Source organism: Bos taurus, chromosome 2, assembly GCF_002263795.3.
Source record: "Bos taurus isolate L1 Dominette 01449 registration number 42190680 breed Hereford chromosome 2, ARS-UCD2.0, whole genome shotgun sequence".
Classification (NCBI taxonomy): Eukaryota; Metazoa; Chordata; class Mammalia; order Artiodactyla; family Bovidae; genus Bos; species Bos taurus.
This window is the reverse complement of record NC_037329.1, coordinates 133,721,036-133,748,452: the sequence shown is the minus strand read 5'-3', so window position 1 is coordinate 133,748,452 and position 27,417 is coordinate 133,721,036. Positions and strand designations below refer to the sequence as shown.

At 59.5% G+C, this 27,417-nt stretch overlaps 1 protein-coding gene across 2 annotated transcripts in view; it reads right to left on the bottom strand.

Annotated features, from left to right (window-relative positions):
* IFFO2 (intermediate filament family orphan 2) overlaps positions 1 to 27,417 on the bottom strand; it is a 49,589-nt gene that overhangs the window by 6,845 nt on the left and 15,327 nt on the right. Inside the window, exons 2-5 of one of the 2 annotated variants that reach the window (XM_024983234.2) lie at positions 8,102 to 8,162; positions 6,731 to 6,826; positions 5,423 to 5,563; positions 4,040 to 4,179 (exon numbers count right to left, since the gene is read on the bottom strand). In XM_024983234.2, coding sequence (XP_024839002.1) covers positions 4,040 to 4,179; positions 5,423 to 5,563; positions 6,731 to 6,826; positions 8,102 to 8,162 — 438 coding nt within the window. The remainder of the gene's footprint in view (positions 1 to 4,039; positions 4,180 to 5,422; positions 5,564 to 6,730; positions 6,827 to 8,101; positions 8,163 to 27,417) is intronic. The other variant, XM_024983237.2, reaches the window with a different exon arrangement.

Below are 27,417 nucleotides of genomic sequence, written 5' to 3'. Positions count from 1 at the left end.
TCTCCATGGAGCGCAGCTCTTCAAATGCAGAATGTGTTTATGTATTATGGATACAAGTTAAAACGCATATTCCTAACAACGCCAGTCTTTCATTAATGAAGACTAAAGATAGCATCTTGTGAATGGTTTCCATTCATTTAACAACTCATTGCTGGAGCCCCTACTATACCTGAGATGATTCACATAATCTTCTCTGCAACTTAGAAAGGTGGGTATTATTATTCCCATTTTACAGATGAGGAAACTGCAGCTCAGAAAGAATAAACTAGGGCTGAAAGCCAGATCTTTCTGTTTTCTATGGCTTTTTCCTCTCCATCAAAACACAACCACAGGACGGATGACTAGGCATATATTAAAGTGTGATTCATTCCATCCTCACAACAGTCCTAAGAGGTCAGTATGATTGCTAGTCCCATTTCACAGGTAAGGAAATTGAGGCTCAGAGGGATTAGGTGGAAACTTCTAGAATAACACATGCTGGAAATCGGATTTGAATGCAAATGCTGAGTGATTTCTGGGCTTCCCTATTCACTAGAGCTGGCAATAGGGTGACGGACCATGCAGGTGCATCTGGGACCGAGGGAGTTCTGCAGATGTACTGGTTACCCCAACTGCAGGGGAGTTCCGCCCAATACACCCATTATTCAGATGGGAAGGCTGAGGTCTGCAGGAGTAAGTCACTTGACCCAGTGAATCAGCTGGAGAGGCAGACGTGGGTCCCAAGTCCTGATTCCCATCCCAGGGCTCTCCCCGCTGCCCACACTCACTCCTTCAACAACTTTCTGGATCCTATAGTGCACCGTTCCCAACCTGCTGGGGCCACTGGGCAGGGCCCAAGAACCTCAGGAAAAGCGCTGTCCAGAGCGCCCCCTCGAGCCCAGCTCCCCACCAAAAAGCAGTTCCTGCGGGAGCCTGTAGGTGGCTCCTGGCGTCCGGCGACCAGAGCTGGGACCCGGCTGCCCTGGGAGGCATTGCCCGCCCCTTGGCCAGACAGCTCCGGGCAGGCCCCTGGGTCAAGGGTCGACCCATCACCACATCGCATACTGGACTGCTGATTTCACTTCCTTCCCGGCGGCTGGGACCAGAGGACAACCCTGGCTGAGTAATGGAGAAGGAGAAAGGACAGGAAGCTGGACAAGAGGAAGGACTCAGAAGAGGCGCCTCCATCCCCCCAGATGTGGGGGGCGGGACGAGGAAGAGGCGTGGCCATGGTGCAGAGAAAGGAGCAGATTCCTCCCCTTCTTCTGGATCTGAAGCCCAAGCAATTGATTTTGACTGAAACAAAACAGCCCTGACTTGGGCGCAGCTATTCAAAGACTTCAGAGGAACTGGCCGGTGGCAGCTTCTGGCTGGGTCTCAGCCCAGAGCCAGCAGAGAGGTCGGTGGGAGGGGGCCAGGGCCCCGCCCAGGGTGCGGTGTGATGGCTTTGGCGAGAACTGCCAGGGTGGAGGGGTGATCAGAGAATTATGTTTTGTTTTAACTTAGGCAGCTTGACCACCAGATCAATTTAACTGATAGGTTTAATACTAAACCCAGTTCAGACCTGTCAACACTCAGGTGCCCGTTTTTGCAGCATGGCAAAGAGCACACGTGGACCCAGGAGCACAGCCTTTTAGCTCACTCCACTTGCTCCCCCACCCGGCCCGCCCGCTTTCTGGGCAGGCTGTGGATTCCTGGTGACCTGATGAAAACCTGGGAAACAATTTCTTCAAAACAGCCCTTTAATTCAACTGAATGAGCCCAGCCAGGGTTTCTGGGGCCTAAACCCAGCTGGACACTTAAGAATGCCCACAGCAACCTTCGGAAAACCTAGACCTGCCCAAGGGTTCTCTCCCAAAGCCCCTCTCCTCAGTGAAAGACAAGAATGTGCAAAGGGAGGGGTGCGTGTCTGCACGCTAAGCAGCTTCAGTCGTGTCCGACTCCTCTGTCCATGGGACTCTCCAGGCAAGAACACTGGAGTGGGTTGCCATGCCCTTCTCCAGGGGAGCTTCCTGACCCAGGGATCAAACCCGCGTCTCTTACATCTCCTGCATTGGCAGGCGGGTTCTTGACCACTTGCGCCACCTGGGAAGCCCATGAGAAGGGGTAGGGGTCGGGGGGTGTTGAAAGATGAATCAAGAGCCTAGGAGTCTCCTTGTTACCCTCAAAACAGCAACCCCTGCTCCCCGCAAACACAGCGCCATCCCAGTTCCATTTCAAGGGAACAGGAACCACAGGGAAGTGTCACGCAAACCCATCCCGCCCGGGTCCGACTCCTGTCTTCCTGCCGAGTCACCAGGGTGGGGATAGCGTGGCAGGAGAGACAGAAAGAGGACACAGACAGCACTGGACCGAGATCCAGGCTCTGCCCGACCCGCCTGCTCTCTCTGAGCTGTTTCCTCATCTGTGATGAAGGGCTGGGCGGAGTGAGCATTGGACTCTACTACCCTCGGCCAGCCCCAAGCATGGCAGGAAGGGTCTGGAGAGGCCCGGGCCCCTGGCTTCTAAAATGAGCATGATGGCAGGGACACCGGCGACGGGAGAGGCCCTCCTGGAGGGGCACCGTGAGGGTGGCGACGGCTCATCTGAGTCAAGCACTCAAATCCAGCCCTGCTGTTGGGACACCCAGGACTCCTGGGGAGGGACAGCAGGCCAGGAAGCATGCTCGGCCGTGAGGCTCAGAGACCAGGGGGTCGGGGGAGAAGGAAGTGGGAGGGAAGATGGAGCCCTGGGCCAGGGCTCAGGGGACCCACGGCAGGGGACTCTGGGGAGAGGGCTGGCAAGGGCAGGCCCGTGGGGCGGGGAAAGTAGACTCAGAGACGCAGCCCCAGCCTGCTGTCTGACCACAGCCCTGAGCTGAATCAGCCCCTGCCTGCAGCCGCTCCCCTCCCCACCCCGCGCAGGACACCACGTGGATGCGAGCCAGAGGAGGGTCAGGACTGCAAGTGTGGCATGGACTCACCAGGGCTGCAGTGGGTCCCTGCCCCAGACAGCCGTGCCCAGCTAGTTCCCAGCAAACCAGCTGTCTGCAGAGGCCAGAGCGGGCTGCCCAGGTGCTGGTGCTCATTGTTCTTTAGTCACGAAGTCATATCCGGCTCTTTTGTGACCCCATGGACTGCAGCCCGTCCAGCTCCTCTGTCCATGGGATTTCCCAGGCAAGAATACTAGAGTGGGCTGCCATTTCCTTCTCCAGAGGATCATCCCAACCCAGGGATCGAATGCGAGTCTCCTGCACTGGCAGGCAGGTTCACGAGCCACCAGGGAAGCCCAGGTGGGCAGCATGTGACAGTTTCCCATCGTGGCAAATTTTAGCTATCAGTGTGCCCCTGCTGAACCTGAGTGGGCAGACATCAGCTTTCACGAGCTGGTACAAACTGGCTCCAGCCCACCACTGGCCACACGAGAGCCCAGACTCTGCCACTGACCCAGGCCGCCGCTTAACCCAAGGGAAAAAACATTGTTTTTACTTTGTATGGTGATAAATGTTAGGCTTACTGTGGTGAGCATTTCACAATATACACAAATACTGAATCACAAGGTTGCATATCTGAAACTAAAATAAACTTACATGTCAGTTATATCGCAATTTAAGGAAGAAAAAAAAAACTGTCCACAAATATGACCACTATTTGGCTTCCCCAGTGGCTCAGCAGTAAAAAATCTGCCTGCCAAGCAGGAGATGTGGGTTCAACCCCTGGGTCGGGAAGATCCCCTGGAGAGGGCAATGGCAACCCACTGCAGTTATTCTTGCCTGAAAAATCCCATGGACAGAGGAGCCCGGTGGGCTACAGTCTATGGGGTCGCAAAGAGTCAGACGCAGCTTAGCGACTAAACAACAGAAATGAGCACTATTACCAGTTTGGCCTTTTCTGAAAATGTGAAACTCCCCAAATTCTAAATGTTGAAAATGAATCCAGATTCTCTCAGAACACCACGCTGGCCAACAAAACATGTGGAGGCTACTCGTCAGCCAGCCCAGGGCACCGGTTTGCGCCCCTTGCCCTCGCAATCTGGGGAGACAGAGAGGAGCCCCGGGCGCCAGGGCAGCCAGGATACTCACAGCTGGTTAAACATGCGCTTCATCTCGTCTGTGATGTTCATGGAGCCGACCTCGTCATCTGAGAACCGGTTCACCTCCCCATCCTGCTCGGAGATGTCGTCGTCAGAAGCCACCTTACGCTCTTTCTTTTTGGGGACCACCTGACCCGGGAAGAGAAAGATAAACGTCACTCGGCAGCCCTGCGGGAATGGGGGGCGGGGTGGACTGGGAAGGGAGGCGGTGTCCCGAGGCACGGATGGAGCGCGGCTGGGGCGGCCACTGCCAGGAAGGATGCAGGTCCTCTAAGAAGCAGGTGGCGTTAGCAGGAAGCGTGAGGTGGGGAGGCATGCGGGACGGAGGAACAGACGGCCTGGCCCCTTCCCTGCCCTGGGAGGCCTGGAGATTCGGCCGGCCGGAAGTCTCAGAGCTCCCCGGAGAGACAGAGAAGCCCTTACACAGGTCAGATGGCTCCATGCTTCCCAGAGCCCTCCTGCTCCCATGCAAAGGCGACAGGTAGGCAGCCCCGGGTTCAACGAGCTTCCTCCACTCCAAGCAGACAAGACGCAACCAACCAGAGGGGCAGCAAGAAGGCACCCAGGGGAACCCAGACCTCATCCCACTACATCCAGAGTCACACACTTAAAGCCAACAACACACTGCTCTGCCCTGGGCTCAAGCAAAAGCCAAACCACAACCCCAAACTCAAGAAGCAGCCTTTGGAGAATGACAGACGCCCTTCAGGCAGCTGGACCAGACCCCAAGCCCTCCCTGGAGGACACTCGCCAGTGCTAACCCATCGCCTTCACTCTGGACACAGACGCCTGCTCGCTGGGGGGTAGGGAAGTGGGGGACTGAATGAGTCTCAATGTGGGAATGAAAAAAGAGTCAACAGGTCAACAGTCCCCCTTCTGAATTCTGAGGCTTGAGGGCTAGGGCTCAGGCCGGCTTGCCTAGGGCTCCCACAGTCTGGCCAGGGCTCCCCGACCATGGCCCTGGTGCCCGGGCTCCTGCTCCCAGGAGAGACAGGAGGCAGGGCAAGCAGCCCAAGGTGGATAGACAGACTGAGCCCTGGAGGGTCCGGAGACCTGAGTCCTCGTCCCAGCTCTGCGGCCACGTTCTTCCAGGAGCCCGTCACGTCGCCCCCCCTACCCCCCCGGTGAGTGGTGTCCTCAGACGTAGGATGAAACAAGCGGTCAGCCTCAATGATGGAGTCATACATGCCTGTGAGCCTATGCAGTCCCTGATTCTACACTTCCCTGGGAGGCCGGAGCGTTGGGCAAAGGCTACCTGGGGGTGGGTTGGGGAGGCGGGGAGGGACGTGGGTGGGGTGTGAGGGGCCCGGGGCAGGGTGGCCGGGGCGGGTGGCGGGCAGTGCCGGCTGGTGAGTGGGGCGGCCCTCGTCACCTGGAAGATCTTGGACACGTCTTCCGAGTTCCGCTGCTGTGCGACATCGCACAGCTTGGCCGTGATATCGATCCGGCGGCAGATGTCCATGTCCACCTTCATGGCCTTTTCTTGGATCTTTGTGTCCAGGTCTGTCATGGGCTGCAGGGAGGACAGCAGGGGGTTACGTGAGCTGGGGGGGGCCCCAAGCAAGGGGTGGGGGGGAGGCACCCCCAGGCTCCGGCTGGATGGAGGGGTGGGGAGACCCCCCAGATGCTGGGCAGGAGGTCCCCGCAGTCCAAGGGGGGTCCTGCAGCCTTTGCTGGGCGTGAAGGGTCGGGCCAGTGGCTCGGGGTCGGGGCAAGGGGCGGGGGGACGTGGGCACCGTGGGGACCAAGGAAGACTGCGTTTGCCAGTCTCCCTAAGGGCCAGAAGGCACCCTCTCAGCAGACACGGCGTCAGGGTTGGTTTTGTCCGAACAAGGGAAAAGAAAGACGTGTCCCGGCGCTGAAAGGCCGCCCTGCTCCCGCGGCGGGTCTGCCCCACCTCTCCCCAGCAGATTCCTCCTAGGCTGACGGTGGGGGCTACCTCGGATGGGTGGGGGTCGCCCAGACCCCGGTAAGGGGGGCCTGCTGCCCTCTTCCAGCCACCCCAGCCTCACACGGCCCAGGGCAGAAGCCACGGCCGGCGGAGGCACCCGTCCTGGGCTCTGTCTCCCTCCTGCAGTCTTTCTCTACATACTGCCCGCGGCCCGAAGGTGGCAGGAAACCAGGTCCCCAGCAGGAAGGAGGCCCTTGCTGCTCTGCCAACAGCTGCCCCCCGCCCACAGTGACTCAGAGGAGCTCCGACTGTCCCAAGGACGCGCATACCGGCCAGTCCCAACTCAACAGAGCAACCTCAGGGAGGCCGCTGGCTCGGGTGGCCTTTTGGGCCGGCGCAGACCAGACCCGGGGTCCCCTTCAGCCTGCCATCAGCATCCCCCACTCCCAGACACAGAGGCCCCCGGCTGCCCCCGCCCCCCCGCCCCCACGCTGGTGAGCCGGCGGAGTCGGAGCGAACGCACACAGGCTGTCAGAGGAGCCCGGGGCGGGCGGATGGGTTAAGCAGCTGATTAATGCATCTCTACTCAGACCACGGGAAGCAGAGGGTGGGGTGGGGAGGGGGGCCTGATCTCTGATGCATCCGTCATCCTCACAGGTCAAACACAGCCAGCCAGGACTCTAACTAGAAGCCGAGCTCTGGAGCCTCGGAGTGAATGAAGCATTCTGCATGATGGGTGGGGGAGTGGGGGTTCATGACACCTGGGGGGTGGCGGCCGGAGGCACTTACGTCACTCATGAGTCCCTTAAACACCACCAGCTCGGCCTTGAGACGCTCAATCTTCTCGTTCATCTCCTCCTGGATGGCTTCCGCCTCCTGCGCTGCCTACAAGGAACGGAGACCGGGGAGGGGTCAGGGGGGGCTGGGTGGGCTCCCTGATGCGGGGCGGAGAGGCCAGACACCAGGCTTTAGAGCCCCAGATGGATGCCTGACATCCAACCATGCCGGGTGCCTCTGTGCCCCAGGGGAGGGGAGCCAAGACCTTGACCCAGCCTGGCTCCCCGCTCAGCCCTCACTTCACCCCTCGGCCTAAAACAATTCTTTTCTGAGAACTGTAAATTGGATGGAAAAATCCATGGCAGACGTTGAGAGAAAAAGTAGATATAAAAGCGATTCCAGTAGGTCAAAATAGCAGGTCAATGTACGTCAAAGTGCCGATACGTGACCATCTCCGATCTCCAGAATGGCAACATCACGCGTGTCAACCTCACTGAGCGTGCACACCCAGGGGCTGTACATGTACACACAAACGCCCAGAAGGTCACGCGCCAACTCAGCAACAGTGGGGCGGGGAGAACCGGAGGCTAAGTTTTGTTTTCTTCTCTGTGCTTCCCTGAACTTTCCAAGTGTTGGCCCGTGAACATGTTACGTTTGTAAAGTAAAAAGACCTTTTCTCACAAAAGAAAGCAGGGCTGGGGGGAGGGAACCTTCATGCTTTTCCTTCTACACGTTATTTTAACCATTCCTTGACGTTGACGTCTTTTAATGTCTCCTTGACATTATTTTAATCCCTAACTTCCTTAGAAGATCAACGCTTATCTTCTTTCTTTCTTCTTTGGTTATTTATGTAGGCGATCCATGCTTTAACTATCAGAAGGCGATGTTTTCAGTGTTAAAAACAGTCACCCATTGCTTCTCACGGGGTTGCCACTCTTGTGTCCATTTGGCAGAGAGGAAAACAAAGCTGAGAAGGTCAAGTCTGCTGCCCGGGGTGCACCATCAGCCCATGTGAAGCAGGGCCCAGAACACAGAGCCACCAAGCCAGAAAAGCCAGAGGCCGTCCTCACACCTGCCGCGGAGCACCACTGGGGCTGGGAGCCCACCTGGCGACAAGCCCCCCAGCCCTTTCCGAGGCACTTGGCCCCAAGTCCAGTCCTGCATGGCTGAGACAGCAACAGGGCTCTTGTGCCCAGGTTTTTCTGCAACTGTGTACCGGGGGTGCCTTCCCAGCCCCAAAGCAGGGGCGATGGGAGAGGCTCCTGGCTCCACAGAGGAGAGGCTGAGCTGACACAGCCCAGAGGCTGTGCTGGGAACTGGCCCCCAGCCCCGCCCCTCGACCGCGTGGCTCGCCCCCAGCCTCTCCCGGCTGGGACCTCTTACCTCCTGCAGCGTGTCCACCATGGTCTGCAGGTTCAAGCGCTTGGCGAGCTCCTCCTCCCACCTGCAACAGCCAAGAGGGACAGGCGGTCAGAGGGTGGCCTCGCCCGGGCAGCCCACCCCCAGGCACAGTGCCAGCACCTGCCCTGGATCGCCCCCGCGCTGGCTGAGGAAGGTGCAGCAGGGACTCCAGCCCTGCCTGTGTCCCGGAGCTCCCAGGCAAGGGGGCGTTGGGTGGATGCACGATGCCAGGGGACGAGCGCCAGGCTCCGGGCGTGAGCACAGCCCCGCGGGAGATGTGGGGGAGGGGCCCCCACCCCGCCCCTGTGCGCTCAGTGCAAGGTGCTGCCCAAATGCCGCTGCCCCTTCCGTTCCCATGAGACGCGGTCCTGAGGCTGTTCTCAGGTGTCAGGATACACCCAACACCGCGTTCAGGCTCTCCTTTGCACCCACAAGAAACAAACTTTTTTCGTGCCAACCATTGCAATCTCAGCCAATCTGTCATGCCACCTACCCTAACCAACAAAGACATCTCCCACGTAGCTGTTATCATCCCTTTCTTACAGATGAGGAAACTGAGGCTCAGAGAGGTTACATATCTTGCCCAAAGACACACAGCTAGTTAGGGGATGGGTTTGGACTTCAAACCCAGGTCTGTTTTATTACATTAAAACAAAAAAGAGATATAAGTCTCACTTATTTAATGCCTGGGCTTCACTGCCGGCTCAGATGGTAAAGAATCGGCCTGCAAAGCGGGAGACCTGGGTTCGATCCCTGGGTAGGGAAGATCCCCTGGAGGAGGGCATGGCAACCCACTCCAGTATTTGTGCCTGGAGAATCCCCACAGACAGAAGAGCCTGGTGGGCTATATAGTTCATAGGGTCATGGAGTTGGACACAAGCACATTTCATGCCTAAGTGAGGGTGAGGGCAGGCGGGGCCAGGACTCAGACTCGCTGGGGGCTCCAGATCGGGTGCTGGTGACCCTGCTGGGCTCCCCGTGGACCGTGGACCCCGGGGAGCCCTGACCCCCTCCCCACCTGCTGCCCCAGAGAGGCGGGCCCTTCTCCAACCGCGGGACAAACAGACAGGGGGCTTCTCTCTTTCTTCACCCTGGGGCTTCCTCCCTACATAGCCTCAGAACAGGCAGGTCTGAAGCCTTGAGGATGCTGTCGGGGCCAGCTAAAAATAGGCCAGAGGGGAGGGATGGCTGAAGAGCGGGTTACGTCACTGGCTTTTGGAAACAAGAGAAAACGGATACTGTTTGCACACACAGAGGAAAATTCCTCCCCTTTCCCACACGAGACACAGACGGCCCCGGGCAAGGCTCCCAGAGGACACACACACTCCCCCCTCCCTTTGGTCTTCACCAGCCCCCGGCGGTGGCGGCCGGGCCTCGATCGGCAGTGGGCGGCAGAGTTCAGAACCCCGTGGGCAGCGGGGCTGGGTGGGCGTCCTGGTGTGGATGAGAGATACAGAGGGACCCAAGGAGGGGCAGGGAGAGAGTCTAAGAGTCTGACCCGGGCAGGATTGTCTCATGGAACACTCCTGTGGTACAAATGGAGACACCGAGGCCCTGTGTGTGAAAGGAGCCTGCCCAAGGTCACCCAGCATGTCATGGGCAGGGCCAGGAGTCCAGGGAACAGCTGGGGAACAGGAAGCCCAGGTGCAGAGAAGCTCAAGGCTGCCCCCAGCTCGCCCAGCCACACAGGGTGTCCAGGGCTGCCCTCGAGCGAGGCCGAGGCCCAGAATACAGGGCCCGAGCTGAATCATCCCTCCTGGCCACGCTGCCCCGAGGGGGGCAGGGGGCTGGCTTCCAAAGCTGCTGAGCAGAGCGGGGCCAAGGGAGGGCGCTGACCACAGCCTGGCCCCCAGGGCCGGCCTCGCTACTGCGTTCCTGCAGCAACAGCCAGATAAGGGGGGCGGCAGGGATGGGATGTGGGCACCCGGGGGCATCTCACCCCCACACACACACCAGCTTCTCAGAGGAGCCTCTGGGATGAGGCCAGCCCCCTCTCACTTTTCCTTTTCCTGGAAGCAACCTTCTCGTGAGGAAGGTGGGGCAGCAGGTCAACAGACCCATTGAACAGACAGGAAAAGTGAGGCCCAGCAAAGGAGAGCAATGTGTCTCAGGTCAACGCAGAGCGAAGACACAAGCCACGTCTTTGGATCCTCAGACACAGGAGTCGCAGTAGCAGCAGCCCACTGATTGGCGAGCACCACTCGAGTCCCCTGCACTGGGCTCAGTGCCCTGGACACATCTCATTGGCTTGCATCTGACCTCTTAACCCTCTCCTGTAAAGACATTTTCCCCAAACCCATTTTGCAGATGAGAGAGCTGAGGTTCAGAGAGGTGTGACCTGTCTAAGGCCACAAACAACCAGTCAGCAGGGATGGGACTTCAGCCAAGCTCACGCTCTCACTGGGACGAGCGTGGGCGTCACCCGGGGACCGCGCTCACTCGCAGAGTCGGCTCAGCAGGTCTGGGGCGGGGCTCGTTTCTCACGCGCTCCCCAGCGGAGGCGCTTTGGGGGCCCCCTCACCTCGCTAAGCTGCAGCCCAGGTGAGCCTGTACAAGCGATGTCCAGAGCTGGATGGGTGCACGGCCAGTGCCCCTGCCCCCAGGAGGCCCAGGAAGGACCCCTGTGTGTTGGCAGCAGCTGGCTTGACAGACCGAGCCCGCTGCCCACGCTGACCTCCCCTCCCGGCCCGCGGCGGGAAAGCTTGGCTCTGCCCGCTTCCACGTTGACAGTGCAGAATCGCTTTGCCCTTCAGCTGCTCTGGCTGACTGGGGTGAGAGGATGGGTGAGCGATGTTTGAGGAGCCCCAGATGCCCTGCATTCACGGCAACTCAGCCGAGGGGGAGGGAGCGCCAAGCTGAGCCAGAAACTGGTCAACCAAGCTGTGGGCTCCAGGACATTCCAACACCTGCTTCCCAGGCCCGTCCCCTCCCCTGCCCTGGCTCTGCTCACGGGAGCTCGGTTTCAGCAGGAGGGGAGTTTCAGGCATCGGAACCAACAGAAGCAAAGACAGGCCAGCAGGAAGCCAGGGACAAGCCAGCTGCCACCAGGAGGGGACACACGTATGGGGGGCCGGGGGCTGCTGAGCACACAGTGGGTGAGAGGCTGCAGAGGGACTGCCTCCCCGTGGGAAAGGTGGGAAAAGGAAGGCCCAGCGCACCCAGGCACCCAGGCAACGCCAGCCAAGGCAGGGCAGCCCGAATCATTTCGATCCACCTCTGCCTTTCCTGACCCACCAGCTCATAAAACTTCCAAACTCTTTTTTCTCTTGAAGGGAGTGGAGAGAGGGACAAGTATTGATCACTTTCAGGGTGGTGAACACCATGCTGGGCCTTCATAGACACATAAAAGATAAACTATCACTTAATCCTGCCCTAAGGGTGGTCCCCATTTTACAGGCAGAGGAGACAGAATCAGAGGTAACCCGATTCCCTTTTCCCACCCGCCACTTCAGCCTCCTGAAATCTATCCATTCTCCCAGGCCTGTCTCACATGTCATCTCTCCTCCAAACCAAGGCAGCCACTCCCCTGGCTTTCCCTCCTTGAGCCCAGGCTTGACCTGGCAGGCCACAGGATGCCATCGTCCCCGGGGCCACTTAGCAGCAGTGTCTTATCCACGGAGCCAGCCCACAATGCCAGGGACAGCAGCAGACCACCCTCCGTCTCCTCCACGCCGAGGCGTGCTCAGGCCCAGGTCTGGCTCACGCTCCCACCAGCCCACGGGGACTCTGTCTGGCCCCCAGCATCCTCCCACTCTCTCCCCACCTGCGGACGCCCTCCAGCCACAGCTCTCACAACGGTCTAGGCTGTGGATGCTCACGAAGCAGGCAGGATGGATGACGGCGGTGCTGATGCTGGCGTGACCGGGCGGCCCCCACGGACGGGGCGCTGACGGTGTGCCCGGCACCACCCACAGAGCCTGCCTTCAGCTTCACAGGAACCTCTAGGCCGGGTTAGATCATCTCCACGGGACTGATGAAAACACTGCAGTCCACAAGCATGAGGCACCTCCCCCAGAATCACACGGCGGGCCGGGGGGCTGGGGTAGGGGGAGGGTGCTACTCTACAGAAACAAGAGACACGGAATTTCCAGAAACGAAGGCTGAAAGGGCCCAGAGTCCACCTAGACCACACCTCTGAGTACACAGATAAGCAAAGTGAGGTGCAAGGGCGCCCAGGGCGTGGACAGCGGGGCGGGCGCCCTCCCCTGCCCCGGCCGAAGGGCTTCAGTCTGAACCCCGGCATCTGCTTCCACCGCTCGGAGCCTCAGTCTCTCCATCTATAAAGGAGACGGAGTGTGAGCCCAGCACCCCCCGGGGACGCTCAAGAAGAGCCATTCTGCCCCTACACTCTGGGCCCAGACCGGGGAGCCCACAGGGGCAGACGTGCGTGCAGACAGCAGGGCCAGCTCCTCCAACACCCGCCTCCAGAGGTCTCGGGCACCTGCGCCTGGCTGGTCGGGGCCCAGAGCCGGGGAGACGCCGGTTCTAGGTGGGGAAGCGGGTACAGAGGGGCGCTGCAGGGGCCGGGTCTAAAGCGGGGGTCTGGCCCCTCCCCAGCAGTTCCTGATGACTACTTCCATGCTCCCTGCATTAACCCCAGCCTCACTTGTAAGGAGTCACACAGTTGTTGAATGGATTTGCTGAATGAATGGATGGATGACCCAGGTGGCAAGCGCCCTCCCCAGCCGGGGACCCTTGGACGGCGTCCTCAGTCTGAGCCCCAGCCTGGGGGCCTCGCCACTTAGCTCCGACCGTCCGCTTGGCTCCAGAGCCTCCCCCAGGAGAGGCCCCGCGCTGCGGGGCGGGCTGGCCAGGCCGGAAGCGGGCTGGGAGAAGGAGAAAGCGTGTCTGTCCCGCTCTCCGCAGCTCCAGGCCGGGGCAGAAGAGCAGGGAGGTCAGGGCGGCGGGTGGGGGGAAGAGATGCCTCCCCGGCGTCCACACGGGCTCAGCCACTGTCTTAGCAGAAGGAGCGGAGGCAGCCGCCCCCCCAGCCCCCCAGCCCCGGCCAGATGTGGTCGCCTGCATTCCTGCGGACCCGCCGCTGGGCCACGTGATGGACGGGAAGTCTGGGCAGGCTGCTGGGGGGAGGGGAGGCACGGAGGGGCCAGCCCCCCACCCCCACCCCCAGCCAACGACAGGGCCAGGGTCTCCCTGCCCCCACGAGCTCGGGGTGACAGACTCGCAGGAAAGGGGCCACAAAGCCCGGCTTCAGAGGGGCGGAAGGCTGGGCTGAAGTCACTGGCAGAGGGACTGACTCACGGCTGCTTCACTTCCTGTGGGTCACAGAAAGAGGCTCCGGGGCTCCAGCTCCGGAGGAAAGCGAGTACAGCCCCGCAAAACCACTGCAGTCCCGGGGACGGCCCGGAGGCCTCTGGGGAGAAAGTCCTGGGGACCCCGGGGCGGGGGCAGTGGGAGACCGGGTCAGCATGCTGTCCCTGCTGCTGGCTGGCTGTGTGCCTCTGGGCGGGAAGCGCAGCCCCTGTGAGGCTGTGAGAACACACGGGGTCCAGTGGTGGGGGTGCAAACGCCCAGCCCCTCCCCTGGCACAGACAGCACACTGCAGACGCTCCGAGGCTCAATTCCGACTGCAGGATCCCACGGCTGGCTCCAGGGGCCAGGCCTCTGGGGGGCTGGGAGGCGCCGCAGGAATGGTCCACACCTTGCCAGGGAGGGCGAGCCACCGGCACGCCCAAGCCAGCTCACTCAGGTGATGGGAAGCAAGCTCAGGTGAGGCTGGGCCAGAGCCATGGGTGGAAAACTTCATTCGGGGCCAAGCGTGGGCCCTGCCTCCGGCGGCGGGCAGGTGGGCAGAGGACAGTTTGCACCCGGGGCCCGGGGAGCTCACCCCATGTCATGTGACTCCGGCCGGGGGCCTGCTGGAGCCATGCTGCCCACCTGCCTGCCTGCCTGTGGGCCTCTGCGCTGCCCAACCACCCACAGACGCAGAGAGGTGCCCCTGGCCTACCCACGCGGGCGTGCCTTGCCCCAACCTCACGGCAGAGCCAGAGCCCCGAGTGCCAGCTCCTCGTGTAGACTAACGTCTGAGCTGGAGGACCAGGCAGGCCAGGGCGACCCTTCCTCAAACGCAGTTTCGCGGAAGCCAGCGGGCTACAGATCAGAGCGGGCATTTGGCAGGCCCCTACCCGCTGACTTCTGCTGGGCCCCCTAGAGAGCTGGAAATTCACAGACGGGTCAACTGCCCCCTCCACGCCCAACACCACAAACAGTTCACGGCAGAGGCAGAGAGAGAAACACAGGTGAGCAAGAGCGCGGCGGGAGCGGGTGGGCAGCCCAGCACGGACGCGCGTGGGCCTCCGTGGCCCGACTCCCCGCTCTCGTCGGTACACCGCACCTTCTCTCTGCAGTCACCGGGGGGGCCGGGCCCCCAGCCTGTGCGTGGACAGGCCCCCGGCCCCCCGAGCCCCGCTCGCATGGGTACCTCCCAGCGCTGCCTCCCCCGCTCACCATCTCCTTCCCCGTGGACTCCGGCGCTCCCATCCGCACCCAGCCCCTGATCCGGGGAAAAGGGATGCCTCCCAGACGTGCCCATCAGAGGCCCAGCTGCCCAGCTGCACTCTGCTGCTCAGAGGGAAACACAAATTAAATGCCAACTGATTGTCTCCGCGGAGGAGGTATTAATTTAATGTGAACACTTAACCAGGGCAGCCGATTCCATTACAGCCGGTGGTAATGGCCCAGGCAGGCCAGAGCACAGGCTGGGAGCTGGTGATAGGCTGGGTGGAGCAGCCACGTTATCAAGTGTGCGCCTCTTCCCAGCAAGCGGGCACCGCACACACGCGCGTGTGCATACGCAGACACACACGCACAGGCGCGAACTCGCTCTCAACTTGAAACAGAAGCTGCCTCCAGGGCTTCCCGACAGAGGGTGTGTGCAAGGCTACTCAGGGTGGGTGGGGGTCTCAGGTCTGCTAGGGAGCACCCTGTGGAGGAGAGGGTTCTGGGCTAGAAGGGGCGGGGACCCTGGCTCGAGTCCAGCTCTGTCGCTAACTCACTGCACGAACCCGGCAAGCCCTTCCTCCGCTGGGGCCTCTGGTCCATAATACAATCTCTGAGTCCCTCTAGATAAGACCTGCACACCCTGGATGTGGCCCTTCCTCGGAGCCAGAAAGAGGAGACAGCCTCAGGGACATCACTGCTACCCAGAGTCACCCAGGGTGATGGCATCGAGCCACTGGCCCCTGCCCTCAGCACCCATGACCAGCAAGCCAGGACTGGGGTGGCAGCACGCGTTTCTAGAGTAGATTTTTACTGGAGAATAGCTGCCTCATGATGTCGTGTTGGTGTCTCCTACATGGCAGAGAGATCAGCTGTCTGTATACACAGGTGCCCCCTCGGGCCTCCTTCCCATTCAGGTCACCACAGTGCGTTAAGCAGAGCTCCCTGCGCTACACGGTACCTTCTCCTTAGTTATCTGTCTCATTCACAGCGTCAGCAGTGTATGGGCTTCCCTGGTGGCTCGGGGATAAAGAACCCGGGAGACCCAGGCTCAGTCCCTGGGCTGGGAAGATCCCCTAGAGGAGGAAGTGGCAGCCCACTCCAGGATTCTTGCCTGGAGAATCCCATGGGCAGAGGAGCCTGGAGGGCTACAGTCCACAGGGTCACAAAAGAGCCGGACACGACTGAGCATGCAGCACACGCACACATCGATCCTTCTCCAGTTCCTCCCACTCCCTTTTCCCCTTTGGTATCCGCATATTTGTTCTACGTGGGTCTATTTCTGCTTGGCAAATAAGATCATTCATCCATGTTTCTAGAGTCCACACATAGGCGCCAATACACAATATTTGTTCCTCTTCCTGTGCATTGGTTCAGCCTTTGTCCACTCATCCATTCCATGCTTGGTTCTGGAGTGCGTGCCATGAGCTGCTCAGGCCCGACAGAATCAAAGGTGACGTGAGCCTCCACCAGGCCCTCTGAGCAGGGCAGCAAACCGAGGGGCCGCCCGCTGGTCCCCGGCCAGAAACCTCAGTTTCCCCCTCTGTGGAAAGGCGGCGGCAGCCCTACCTTGCAGGCTTCATGGACGTTAAAAGCACTCAAGGGAAGGTAAACAGGCACCCTTCTGGACGAGGGCCGTTCTCACCGTTGGCGTGGCCCAGCCTGGCCCTGTCTGGGAGAGGCAGCGACAGGTGGGTGTGCGAGGCCCGGACACCCAAGCAGGGACACGTCTTCACCCTGCCCCGACCCTCTGTGGATCTAGAAGCAACTGAGAGGGGCTGGCAAGTGAATTTTCCCAGCCAGGCGGTGAAAGCAAGCCTGGCCAATGGACAGCAGGGCTGAGCTGCGTGGAGTCATTCCCACTCTCCCTGCCTATTCCGGTGACCACGGCTGCCCTTTACCGGGCAGCTGGCAGGCCTCCGGGGCACTCCGCGGGTGGTCACCAGGCCTTGAGAGAGGCGGGGAGGAAAAGACTGGCAAGTCTGTCACTGGACCGCAGCCCCCAGGCCCACACCCCCTCGGGCAACGAGGCAGCCAGCGTCAGTGCAAGCTACCCGGTACCGGGTCCTTTCTCTCTTTAAAAAAAAAAAAATTATTTGGTCACACCAGGTCTTAGGTGCAGCATGCGGGATCTTTACTTGCAGCACATGAACTCTGAGCTGCAGCACGTGAGATCTAGTTCCCCGACCAGGGATCGAACCCAGGCCCCCACACTGGGAGCGTGGAGTCTTAGCCACTGGACCCCCAGGAAAGTCCCAGTGTATCGGCCCTGTCTCTGCCCAGACTTACTGTGTGATCTCGGGCAAGTCCCTTCTCCTCCTCTAGCCTCACTTTCCCGTTCTTGATGCAATGGTGTCAGACTGGGTAAGGTCAAAGGGCTCCCCCAGTCAGGCCAAGAAACAACTCCCACAGTGCCTGGACAGACACCCCATGCCATCAGGAAAGCCATCTGATGAACCACAGAGAGTCAAAGCCAGCCAGGACGTCAGCCTTTGGGTTCAAACCAGTGTGTCTGCTGGAGAGGGGGGCAGGGGTTCTTTTGCAGTCAGAGGTCCTGGGGTCAAACCCCAGCTACATACACACCTCGCCCCTCTGTGACCGGCCAGAGACCGCCAACCCTCTCTGAGCTCTGCTAAGACCACCCACCTCGCAGGGCTGTTTGCAACTAGTCAACGGACCTGTGATGACAGGTGCAGTCCGCGGCTTCACCCTCGCGACCTCCCAGCTGCCGGTGGTCAGAGCGACTGGGAGCGTGGGCCCAGGCCACACTGCAAGTGACGGGGCCGGACCTGAACCCAGGACTGGCTGACCCCACAGCCTCTGTGCACCGCAGTCATCACGTGGACGCGATGGGGAGAATGAGCCAGACGCCGCTGCCACCTGGCTGGGGACGGGGGCACATGGCGGGGGCGGGGGGCGGCCGAGGGAACGGAGCCAGATGCTGACACCGCGGCTTCCACGGCCAGCAAAACCCAGCCAGTGACCTGCTTCTGCCCTCCTCGCCCCTCGACAGGCCCCAGGAAGGAACGGGCACTGCTCAGGCTTAGAGGTCTGTCCTGACGAGGACCACCATGGCAGCAGGCAAGGCTAAGGCAGGAGGGGTCCCCTGGTCTTGTGGGGTCACCCCGGCAGGCACTGAGGTCATTCTCCCAGGTCCAGACGCCCCTGCTCATGTGCCCCCCGTCCATCCCAGGCTCCAGCTGTTTACACCAGCCTTCCGTTCCAGTTACCCAGCGTCCACATCTACCAGGTGGCCAGCGTCACTCCCGCTTTGGTGCCGTTTATTGAAAGCCCCTTTGGAGACCCGGCAGCCCTGTGGATGCCAGTCACCCAGAGCTGACGGCTGGGGCGCAGTGCCCTCCTTCCAGTGCCTCTGTCTACAAACCACACCCAAGTGGCACTGACCCCCTCTCCCCAGGCAAGCAGGCCACTACGAGAAGTGGCTCAGTGACCACCTCCCGGGGAGGAGGAATCTGCTTCCCAGAGCGCAGGCCCCCGTCAAGTTTCTGGGACACCACTTCCAACCTCTTCCAGGCTTGCAACACCTTCATCACCTCCTCCAGGAAGCCCTTCAGGACTTCCCCAGAAGGAGGCACTCCACCCACCTAAGTGTCTCCAGCCCTGGCACGTGCCTTCCTCACAACATCTGGGGTGCTGTAAGTGTTCACTTCTCTGCCTCTCTCATCAGACTCTGCTCTCCTGGAGAAAGGGAGGACTTGCTCTCACTGTAAAATGCTTATTTCGTGCTAGACTATTCACTTACTCTCACCCTGGCTCTGTGAGGCAGGCGTTACCCTTCCCACTTTACAGGTGAGTAAACCAGGGGAACCGCCTTGCTCCAGGCCAGGCCCAGGTCCACCTGACTCCCATGTCTGAGCAGCCTGGCAGTGGTAAGAATGTTCCACTGGTTCTGTAAACCCCACTCCCTACCATGTCTCCCCCAGCACACTGCTCGGGAAACACCCCCAAATGACCCTGCCAGGGTCAGCACTGGTGTGCAGCCCTGGGTCATGGCCACTGACTTGGAAGCTGGCCGCTTAGTCTGTTGACTCACTTCCTGGGCCCCCGGGTGGAGAAAGGCCCTAGGGTTCCCCCTCCACCGGCCACGACGGACCTGCCCACAGCCTGCTGCCCATCCCGCCCCCAGAGCCGGCTGGAGCAAAGCCCCGAACCTGCCGTGCGCCTGGTTCCCGTCTCAAGGCAGGGGCTAGCGGGAGCACCTGCCTTGCGGAGCTGGTATATTAAATGAGTCAGCATCCGCCACACGCTCAGCCCAGAGCTTGGCTCCCAGTAAACAAGCCCTCAGCTCAATGGATGGGCACTGACGAGCCGCAGAACGTGGGCTCTACGCTGTCTCTGCTGCCGTGAAGAACGGCCGGCTCAGCCCGGGGTGGCAGGTCTGCGGGGTGGGGGTGGCCAGGGCCCCAGGCACCAGGCAGGACCCCCAGGCACCAAACCAGAGTCCTCGCTCCAATGCCCGGTGACACGCGGGACTGTCAAACGAGCCTCTGGGGGCTTGCCTCATCTCAGAAGGACGTCTCACTGCCCTCGTGCCCAAGCTAGTGCCACACCCTGGGGCTGGCACGAGTCAGGCACCGAAGACGCCCCGGCGAGCGGGTGTGGGTGCTTCTGTGAAGCCCGGACCAGCAGCCTCAGCATCTGCTGCAGCCCAACCCCTCCGGCTGTTGCTTTAGATTCCATCTCCTTTTCCCCACGACAGATTCAACAAACATTTCCCAAGTGCCCACTTAGGAGCACAGGACTGAATTAACAGGACTCTCCTCCCCCTGCAAGAGGAGTGATGAGTCTCGGGGCTCCCCCCAGGTGGGACCTCAGCCCCGCTCCCCAGTCGTGGTCCTCAGTCCCCCCAACCCATCAAGGGCCAGAAGATCAGGGCACCGCTGCCTCATGCCCTGAGAGTGGGGACGGAAGAGGGTGCACACCCCAGGCTTTTGGAGAGGCACCTTCGCTCTGCCCGTGAGTGAAGGGGCCCCATCTGGGCGGTCCCTGCCCACTGGAACCCAGGGCGGGAGGGAGGAAGGCACGGCTCCACCAGCACGCGGGGAACACTGGTGGTCTCCAGAGACAGGCTTGCGGCTGGGGACAGGGGTGGGGGAGACCTGTCCCTGTGCCCTTCTGTACCTTTTTCTTTAATGATAATAAATACTCAGAAAATTTACCATCCTGACCATTTTTTAAATTTTCTTTCTTTCTTTAGGCTGCTCTGGGTCCCTGCTGCGGCGTGGGCTCTTCTCTAGCAGCAGAGAGTGGGGACGACTCTCCAGCTGTGGTGCTCAGCCTGCTCGCTGCGGCGGCTTCTCTTGTGAAGCACGGGCTTACCTGCTTTGAGGCAGGTGGGGTCTTCCTGGACTAGGGATCAAACCCGCGTCTCTGGTATTGGTAGGCAGATTCTTTACCGCTGAGCCACCAGGGAAGCCCCATCGTAACCACTGTTAAGTGAGCAGCTGAGTGGCATCCAGCACATTCCCACTGCTGTGCAGCCACCACCCCCGCCCCTCTCCAGAGCTCTTCATCTTGCAAAACCAAAACTCTGCCCCCTTTAAACGATAACTCCCTGGTCCCCCTCCCCCAGCCCCTGGCAACCACCATTCTACTTCCTGTCTCCAGGAATCTGACTGCTCTTAGGTCCTTCACTTTAGTGGAATCATACAGTATTTGTCCTATCGAGACTGGCTTATTGCACTTAGCATAATGTCCTCAAGGTTCATCTCTGTTGTAGCATGGGTCTGAATTTCTTCTCCTGTATCTTTTAAATTTTCAATCATGTAATGCATCACTAGTCGAGAAAATCAAAGTCATTAAGACAAAAATACCCGCTTGTTTTCCCTTTGTTTTAAACTGCCCGTGTATTTTACAATGATTACACAAGAAACAGGAGGAAAAAAACAGGTAAGCCAACAAACAAACAAAGGAAAACCAAGAACCGTGTGCTTTTCCTACTTAACAACACACAGCAAGCACCCTTCCCAGCAGGTAATACAGTGGGTGACCGTGTATCTCCTGGGCCCTGCATCTTGGCACAGATTTGCATATTTGTCCAGTTATCTCCATGGAGTGGGTTGCTGGGTCAAGGCTTCCAGTGTAGAAAAGACTTCTCTGCCCCTCAAAAGTGCTGGGTGTGACAAGGCTGTTCTCTCACGGGGCTCAGCAGCTGCCCATGGAGCCGAGGAAAAAGCTGGGTCCTCACCCCAGCTCAGCTGTTGTGTGCCTCAGTTTCCCAATTAGTCAAAGAGTCCAAGGGTTGCCTCTCTGTTGGATGGAGGAAGACCCCATAGTAGATACTGTCCTTCTTCACCCTCACGGGGTGGTACTCTGCCTTCGCCAAGGAGCCAGGGCCGGGCGATCAGGCTTGCATGAGAAACAGGCCCCATCACCTCTCTTCCGAAAGGGCAGACATGCCAACCTTGTGTGTGATGAGCCCCGGGGTGAGTGGCCACGTGCTAGGGCGGGGAAGCCATGCCCCCTGGTGCCTCCAGCCCCAGGCGTGCCATGCCGCATCATACCTCGAAGCCTTTGCCCGTGCCCGTCTACTCAGCCCGGGAGCCTCCCTCTACACGCCCGCTGCGTCATTTGCCAACTTCAGGACTCAGCTTGTATACCCCCTCCTCCAGAAAGCCTTCCTTGGCTCCTTGGTCAGGATCAAGTGCCCCTCGTCTGTGTTCCAGAGACCCTGGTCACTCGCTACTGAGGCTGTCTCCACCTGTTGGTTTCCCCTACTTAACTCAGCCCTTGTAAGATGAGACTCTGGCTCCCAGCTGCAACCCCAGAGTGCAGCATGAGCCTGGCACACAGTAGGCACCAGATACATGTTCGCTGGGTAAAGGGCCCCTGGAAAGGTCGCCTCCAGGGCCTTCCCTAAGAGGCCCACTCTGGAGTCAGTGCAGCACCTGCTCAGTGGGGCCCTGGACACGACCGCCCTGCCCTCCCTCCACCCCCAGCCTCAGTTTCCCCACGTGACTCTGCAGTCCCCACCAGCTCTCCTGCTCTCCCCCAGCGGTCCTGCTCCCTCGACGGAACGCCGGGCCCACCTCTCCCGGGGCAGACGGCCGGCAGGTTAGTGCTCACAGCTCTCCAACCCTAGCACTCAGCCTCTCTGCCTGGGCCTGGCAGAGCGGACCCCCACCCACCCCCCACCCCTAGGGTCAGCAGCTCTCGGCCTCAGGGACTCCATCTCTTGTCCAAGTCCAGGAGCCAGGAGGGGATCCAGCCACCCAGACCAAGGAGCGGGAGGCCCCAGGGGTCTGTGACCCGGGAGGCCAGGAGAGCCCCACCCGAGGACGTGTTTATAGCTTGGAGGAAAAGCAGCAACTCCCAAGGCTATTTTGGAAACCTAATGTGCACGTTGGGTCTCTGTGTTTATGTCGACTGCCCGTGCCGCCCTGCAGGTAAACGCATGGCCCTGCGGGTCTGCAGCTCAGTCGCCCCGCCAGGCCCGCATCACTACTCACTCCACGCCGAGCACACTCCGGCCAGCGAGCGGCGGGCAGCCAAGAGGAGCCCAGGAGGCAGCACTTGGCACACACCCCATTCTGGGTTCAAACCAAGGCCCTGCAGCCTTGAGCAAGTTGCCTCTCCGGGCCTCAGTGTTCTCTTCTGTGAAATGGGAAGGGATGACCCCCTCTTGGATTAAATGAGGACTGGATAGCATAAACAGGCTCCAGGTGTAACAATTAAAAAAAACAAAAAACGCAGAACACGGGTCCCCAGCACCTCAGAATGGGAACATACAGAAGCCCAGGCCTTTGCACACGAGGAGCCCGGAGCTCAGGGGAGTGAAGCGGCATGCCAAGGTCACACAGCCAGGGGTGCCGGGGTGCTGGAGCCCAGAACCCGCGCTTCCTGCCAAGCCCCTGCTGAGGGGAGCACAGCCCTGAGCAATCCCCGGGGACGGAGGAAGGAAGAGCAACAAGGACCCGGGAACCAGATACAGGCACACGCGAGGCTGTGCCACAGCGGGCGGAGCGTGGCCCACCGCCTGGCCCTCCCTGCGGGGCGGTGTCCTTGTCACGGCCGCCCGGGAGGCTGCGGGCACCAGCGGGACAGGCAATGAGACCCGGTTCCCCGCGCCGAGCGGGATTAGTGACCACACACCGCTCAGGGGACGGACTCCTGGCTTAACGCCAGCCGCCAGCCACCTCGCAGCCTGACATTCAACTTTTTTTTTTTTTTTTACTGCACTGCTCAGCATGAGGGATCTCAGCTCCCCGGACGGAGACTGAGCCCCCTGCAGGAGGAGCACGGAGTCTTCACCACTGGACCACCAGGGAAGTGCCCCTGACATTCAACTTGATGTGAACCAGTGGGCAGGACGCTGGGGCTCCCCCAACACACGCACGCGCACGCGCACGCGCACACACACAGCATTCCTCCCACCCATCCACAAGGCTGGGGTATGCCTCTCAGAGGGGAGAGAGAGGTCAAAAAGAGCAGAGAAGCTTCTGCGACAGTAACACCCCAGCAGAGCACCTTATAGGAGCCGCTAGCCTCCTCATCCCCATTCTGCCGATGGGGACACTGAGGCTCGGAGAGGTAAGGTGACTTGTCCAGGTCTCATAATCGTAATAGTTAACAATATGAAGAGTTAGGATGAGACGTGCACTATCAAGTCATTTAATTCTCACAGGAGCCTTATGAGGTAGATGCTACTAAGTATGCCCATTTTACAGATGAGGAAACTGAGGCACCGGGAAGTGAAGCCACGTGTGCAAGGCCACAGAGCTCAGAAGTGGTCCAGGCAGTCTGGCTCCAGAGCCCAAACTCATACCCACCAGACGCACCTGCCTCTGCCCTCTGTACAGAGCCGCAGATGCTGCGGGAGAACATGGGTCTCTCTGATCCAGGGTCCAGCTGCCCTTCTCTGGGCCACGTGGCCTCATGACAAGAAGGAGAAGGTCAGGGAGTGGGACCTCAATCTCCCAGGGGTCAGTGAGTGAGTGTGAGTGCTCGGTCATGGCCGACTTTTTGCTACCCCGTGGACTGTGGCCCACCAGGCTCCTCTGTCCATGGAATTCTCCATGCAAGAATACTGGAGTGCGTCGTCATGCCTTCCTCCAGGGGAATCTTCCCAACCCAGGGATTGAACCCGCATCTCTTGTGTTTCCTTCATTGACAGGTGGATCCTTTACCACTAGTGGGAAGCCCCCCTCAGGGGTCAGAGCGGATCCAAATGGCATCCGCTCCAAACTGTAAGAGCAAAGCACAGAGACCCCCACCCTGGGCCCCGCTGGGTCCTGACAGAGTGGCCCCTGAAGCGAGGGTCTCCTAGGCCTGACCCAGCCCCCAGGACCCTCAGATGGGCAGGGTTAAAGAGTCTCCAGTCCCCCAAGCTGCCCAAATCCTGCCCGGTGCCCAGCCCGGGGGGAGGCAGAGGGTCACCAATCCCAGCCCTGCCAAGGTACCAGCAGAGATTCCCTTCTCAACTCAAACCCATCTGGGGCTTCTGTTCCCCCCAGACTTGGTCCTCCAGCCACACGGCACCTGGACTCAACAAGAAGCCAAGAAGGAGGTGGTCCAAGGCTGAAGGATGAGGAGCAAGAGCCGGGGGTGGGGGGGGGGGGGAGGAGACCCCTCACACAGCCACACTGCTACCCCTTATCTCCAACCCTGAGGTCAACAGACAGCCTCAGCCACACCCCAGCGGGTGGCCTGGTAAAAGTGACTCTGCTTCTCGGAGCCTCAGTCCCTCATCCGTAAAATGGGGGAACAACAGTACCTGCCCCACTGGGCTGTGAACATATGCAAGATCACGAACACCGAGCATCTCACATTAGTTCTCACTTTAGCGAGTAGACCTCAATTCCAGCGGCTGGGGCTGGGGTGGGGCCGGAGGGTTGTTGTTTCAGGGTCCAGGGTTCTGGGCTTGACTGAGATGCACCATTCTGCCCCTCAGAGGCTTCATTCTCTGGGTCCTTCTCCCCAGTGCTGGGGCTGGGGTGCTTGGTATCCAAGTAGCCAGCACATGCAGGCCCTTTACCCACTGGATGAATGAATGAGCTTGTGGGCTGGAGCCCCACGGGCAGCAGCAAGCAGGCCTGGGTGTATGTCCCACTCTGCCTGCATCCCAGATGGTCCCGGGACCCATTCACTCAAGGAAGCTCTGACCACCCCTGGGTGCTCAGGCTCTCCCTCTGCCAGCCACCCCCTCCAGCAGCCTGCCAGGGCTGGGCCCTTTCCCAACCTGCCGGCCTCCCAGGGACAGACGGCTGGTCCATGCCCACCCCAGCAGGCGCACAAAGGCAGCAGGCAGCCTCCTCCTGGTGACTTGGCCTTGGGACAGATGGATCCTGGTGTGACGTCTGCCAAGCCAGCTGGCCTGGCTGCTTTAAGGGGCCAGGATACCAGCTGGGAGTCCTGTCCCAGCAGGCAGGGCTCTTAACCCCTTCCTGACCCTGCCATGAGACTCGGCGTCCCCCTGACCCCTAATCACTGTCCATAACGGTCAGGCCTCCTGCCCTCCACCCTCGGAGGTGAGGGGCCTCCCAGGGAGAGGCTTGCTAAACGGGAGTCAAAAAGGCTGTGGAGTGAAAGGGAGCCGCAGGGCAGACAGGAGTGGAGGAGGTCCCACCACTCTGCTCTGAGGCAGGCCCGCCCGCCAGGAGTCTGCAAATCCAGAGGGCAGGCAGGAGGGTGCTGGATCCTGGCCGGGGAGCCCCATGGAGCCAGCTGCCTTGCTTCCAGGATGCCCATCCAGGCGGAGACTGCCAGGTCCAAAGGCCGTCAGCTACCTTTATCTGGCGGAAAAACCCACTCCCCAACCCAATCGCCTAGAAACAGCACTGGCCTGTGAAGGAGACCCAACCCCAGCAGCCTGACCGAAGGTGCCAGACACGCTGCTCAGCCTCTCTGGGCCTCAGTCTCCCCATCAGGAAAGCTAGGCCTGGGAGATCCCTGGGCTCCAGGGCCACTTTCCGTCAGAGGGCGGGATGACTCCAGGAGAAGGAATGTGCTTCCTCCCCGCCCCACCCCCAGGAACTCGTGGAATCCTAGAGGGACCAGTCAGATCCTTTCTCCACCAAGAGCATGTCCCAACCACGACTGGAGCGCAGGCATGAGTCAAGAGGACTTCAGACAGAAAGAAAGGAAGCTTCTGGGATTCAGAAGGGGACTGATGAGGCCTGCAGAAGGCAGGGAGGGTCTTCACCAGGCAATGCCCCACCCAACCCCCTACTGGACAGACTGCTAAACAAAGGGAAATGCAGCACGAGGATGGGGCCAGAGACCAGGAAGGGTTTCCCAGCGGAAGAGGCTACAGAAGAATTACAGAGGATTACAGAAGATGCCTCGAGGGGAAAGCTCTGGAATGTCCTTCCCAGGCAGTAAAATCTCTAATGGGATTTGCAGAGGTCCTACCCTCAAGGCCAGAGAAGAACAGATGACCGCAAGAGACCCTCTGCAGACAGCAAGCCAGTCTCCACAGCAAAGCAGGGCCTCAGAGTCTCTGCACTTGGGTGTGCAGCCAATCTGATGTCCCAAATGGACAACGGAGTCATCTCAGGGCACAGCACAGCCAGGTTCAGCTGCGGCCTGGGGCCTGCATGCCAGTCCAACCAGCATCTCAGGACAGAAGCTGCAGAGGACTTGAGAAAAGCCCAAGAACACATCAAAACAACCAAGGAGGGAAGGACAGGGCCAGAGGGCTGCCAGCCAGGAGTGCAGCTGCCTGTCAGCCCAGCAGAGATGCAAGAACATGGGACTGGGGTACACAGACGTGGCCCGAGTCCCAAGTCTGCCACCAACGCTGGGTATAACCTTCAGCAAGTGACTAAGCCTCTGAAAAGTGCGTGTTGGGGGAGAAATGAAGCATCTCTAAGGACTCTTGCAGCTCTGATTTAACAATAATTTGGCGAACTCCCTAGGGATAGGAGTCTGCCATCATCCCCAGAAGCCAAGCATAGGGCCAAGCACAAGCACTCTAAAAATGGTGGACGGATGGATGAAGGGATGGATAGAGAGGAGGGTGGATGGATGGAGGGAAGAAGGGATATATGGATGAATACAGGGATGGATGGATGGATGGATGAATAGAGAGACAGATGATGGATGGATGGATAAATGGATGGATAGATGGATGGATGAATAGATGATAGATGGATGGATGGATAAATGGATGATGGATGGATGGGTAAATGGAGGGATGGATGGATGAATAAATAGAGAGACAGATGATAGATGGATGAATGGATAAATGGATGATGGATGGATGGATGGGTAAATGGATGGATGGATGGAAGGGTGGATGGATGGATGGATGGATGGATAAATGGATGGTGGCTGGGTAAATGGATGGATGGATGGAAGGGTGGATGGATTGATAGATGGATGAATAGATGATGGATGGATGGATGGATAAATAGATGACAGATGGATGGATAGGTAAATGGATGGATGGATGGATGAAGATGAATGAATAAATAGATGATGGATAAATAAATGGATGGATGGATGAATAAATAGACAGATAATAGATGGATGGATAAATGGATGATGGATGGATGGATGGGTAAATGGATGGATAGATGGATGAATAAATAGATGATGGATGGATGGGTAAATGGATGGATGGATGGATCAAAGGGTGGATGGAAGGGTGAATGGATGGATGAATAGAGAAGTGATGGAGAGATGGATAAATGGATGGATGGAAGGGCAGATGGAAGGGTGGATGGATGGATGATTAAGTGGAGGAGTTCCTGAAAAAGAAGAGCAGAAGGTCTTCAGCGTCTGCTGGAACGATTCCTTACTCTTGCCCTCAAGGCCTCCCTGGAACCACCTTCCCAGGATACAGACCTCCCAGCATCCAACCCCCCTTCTCTAATTTGTAC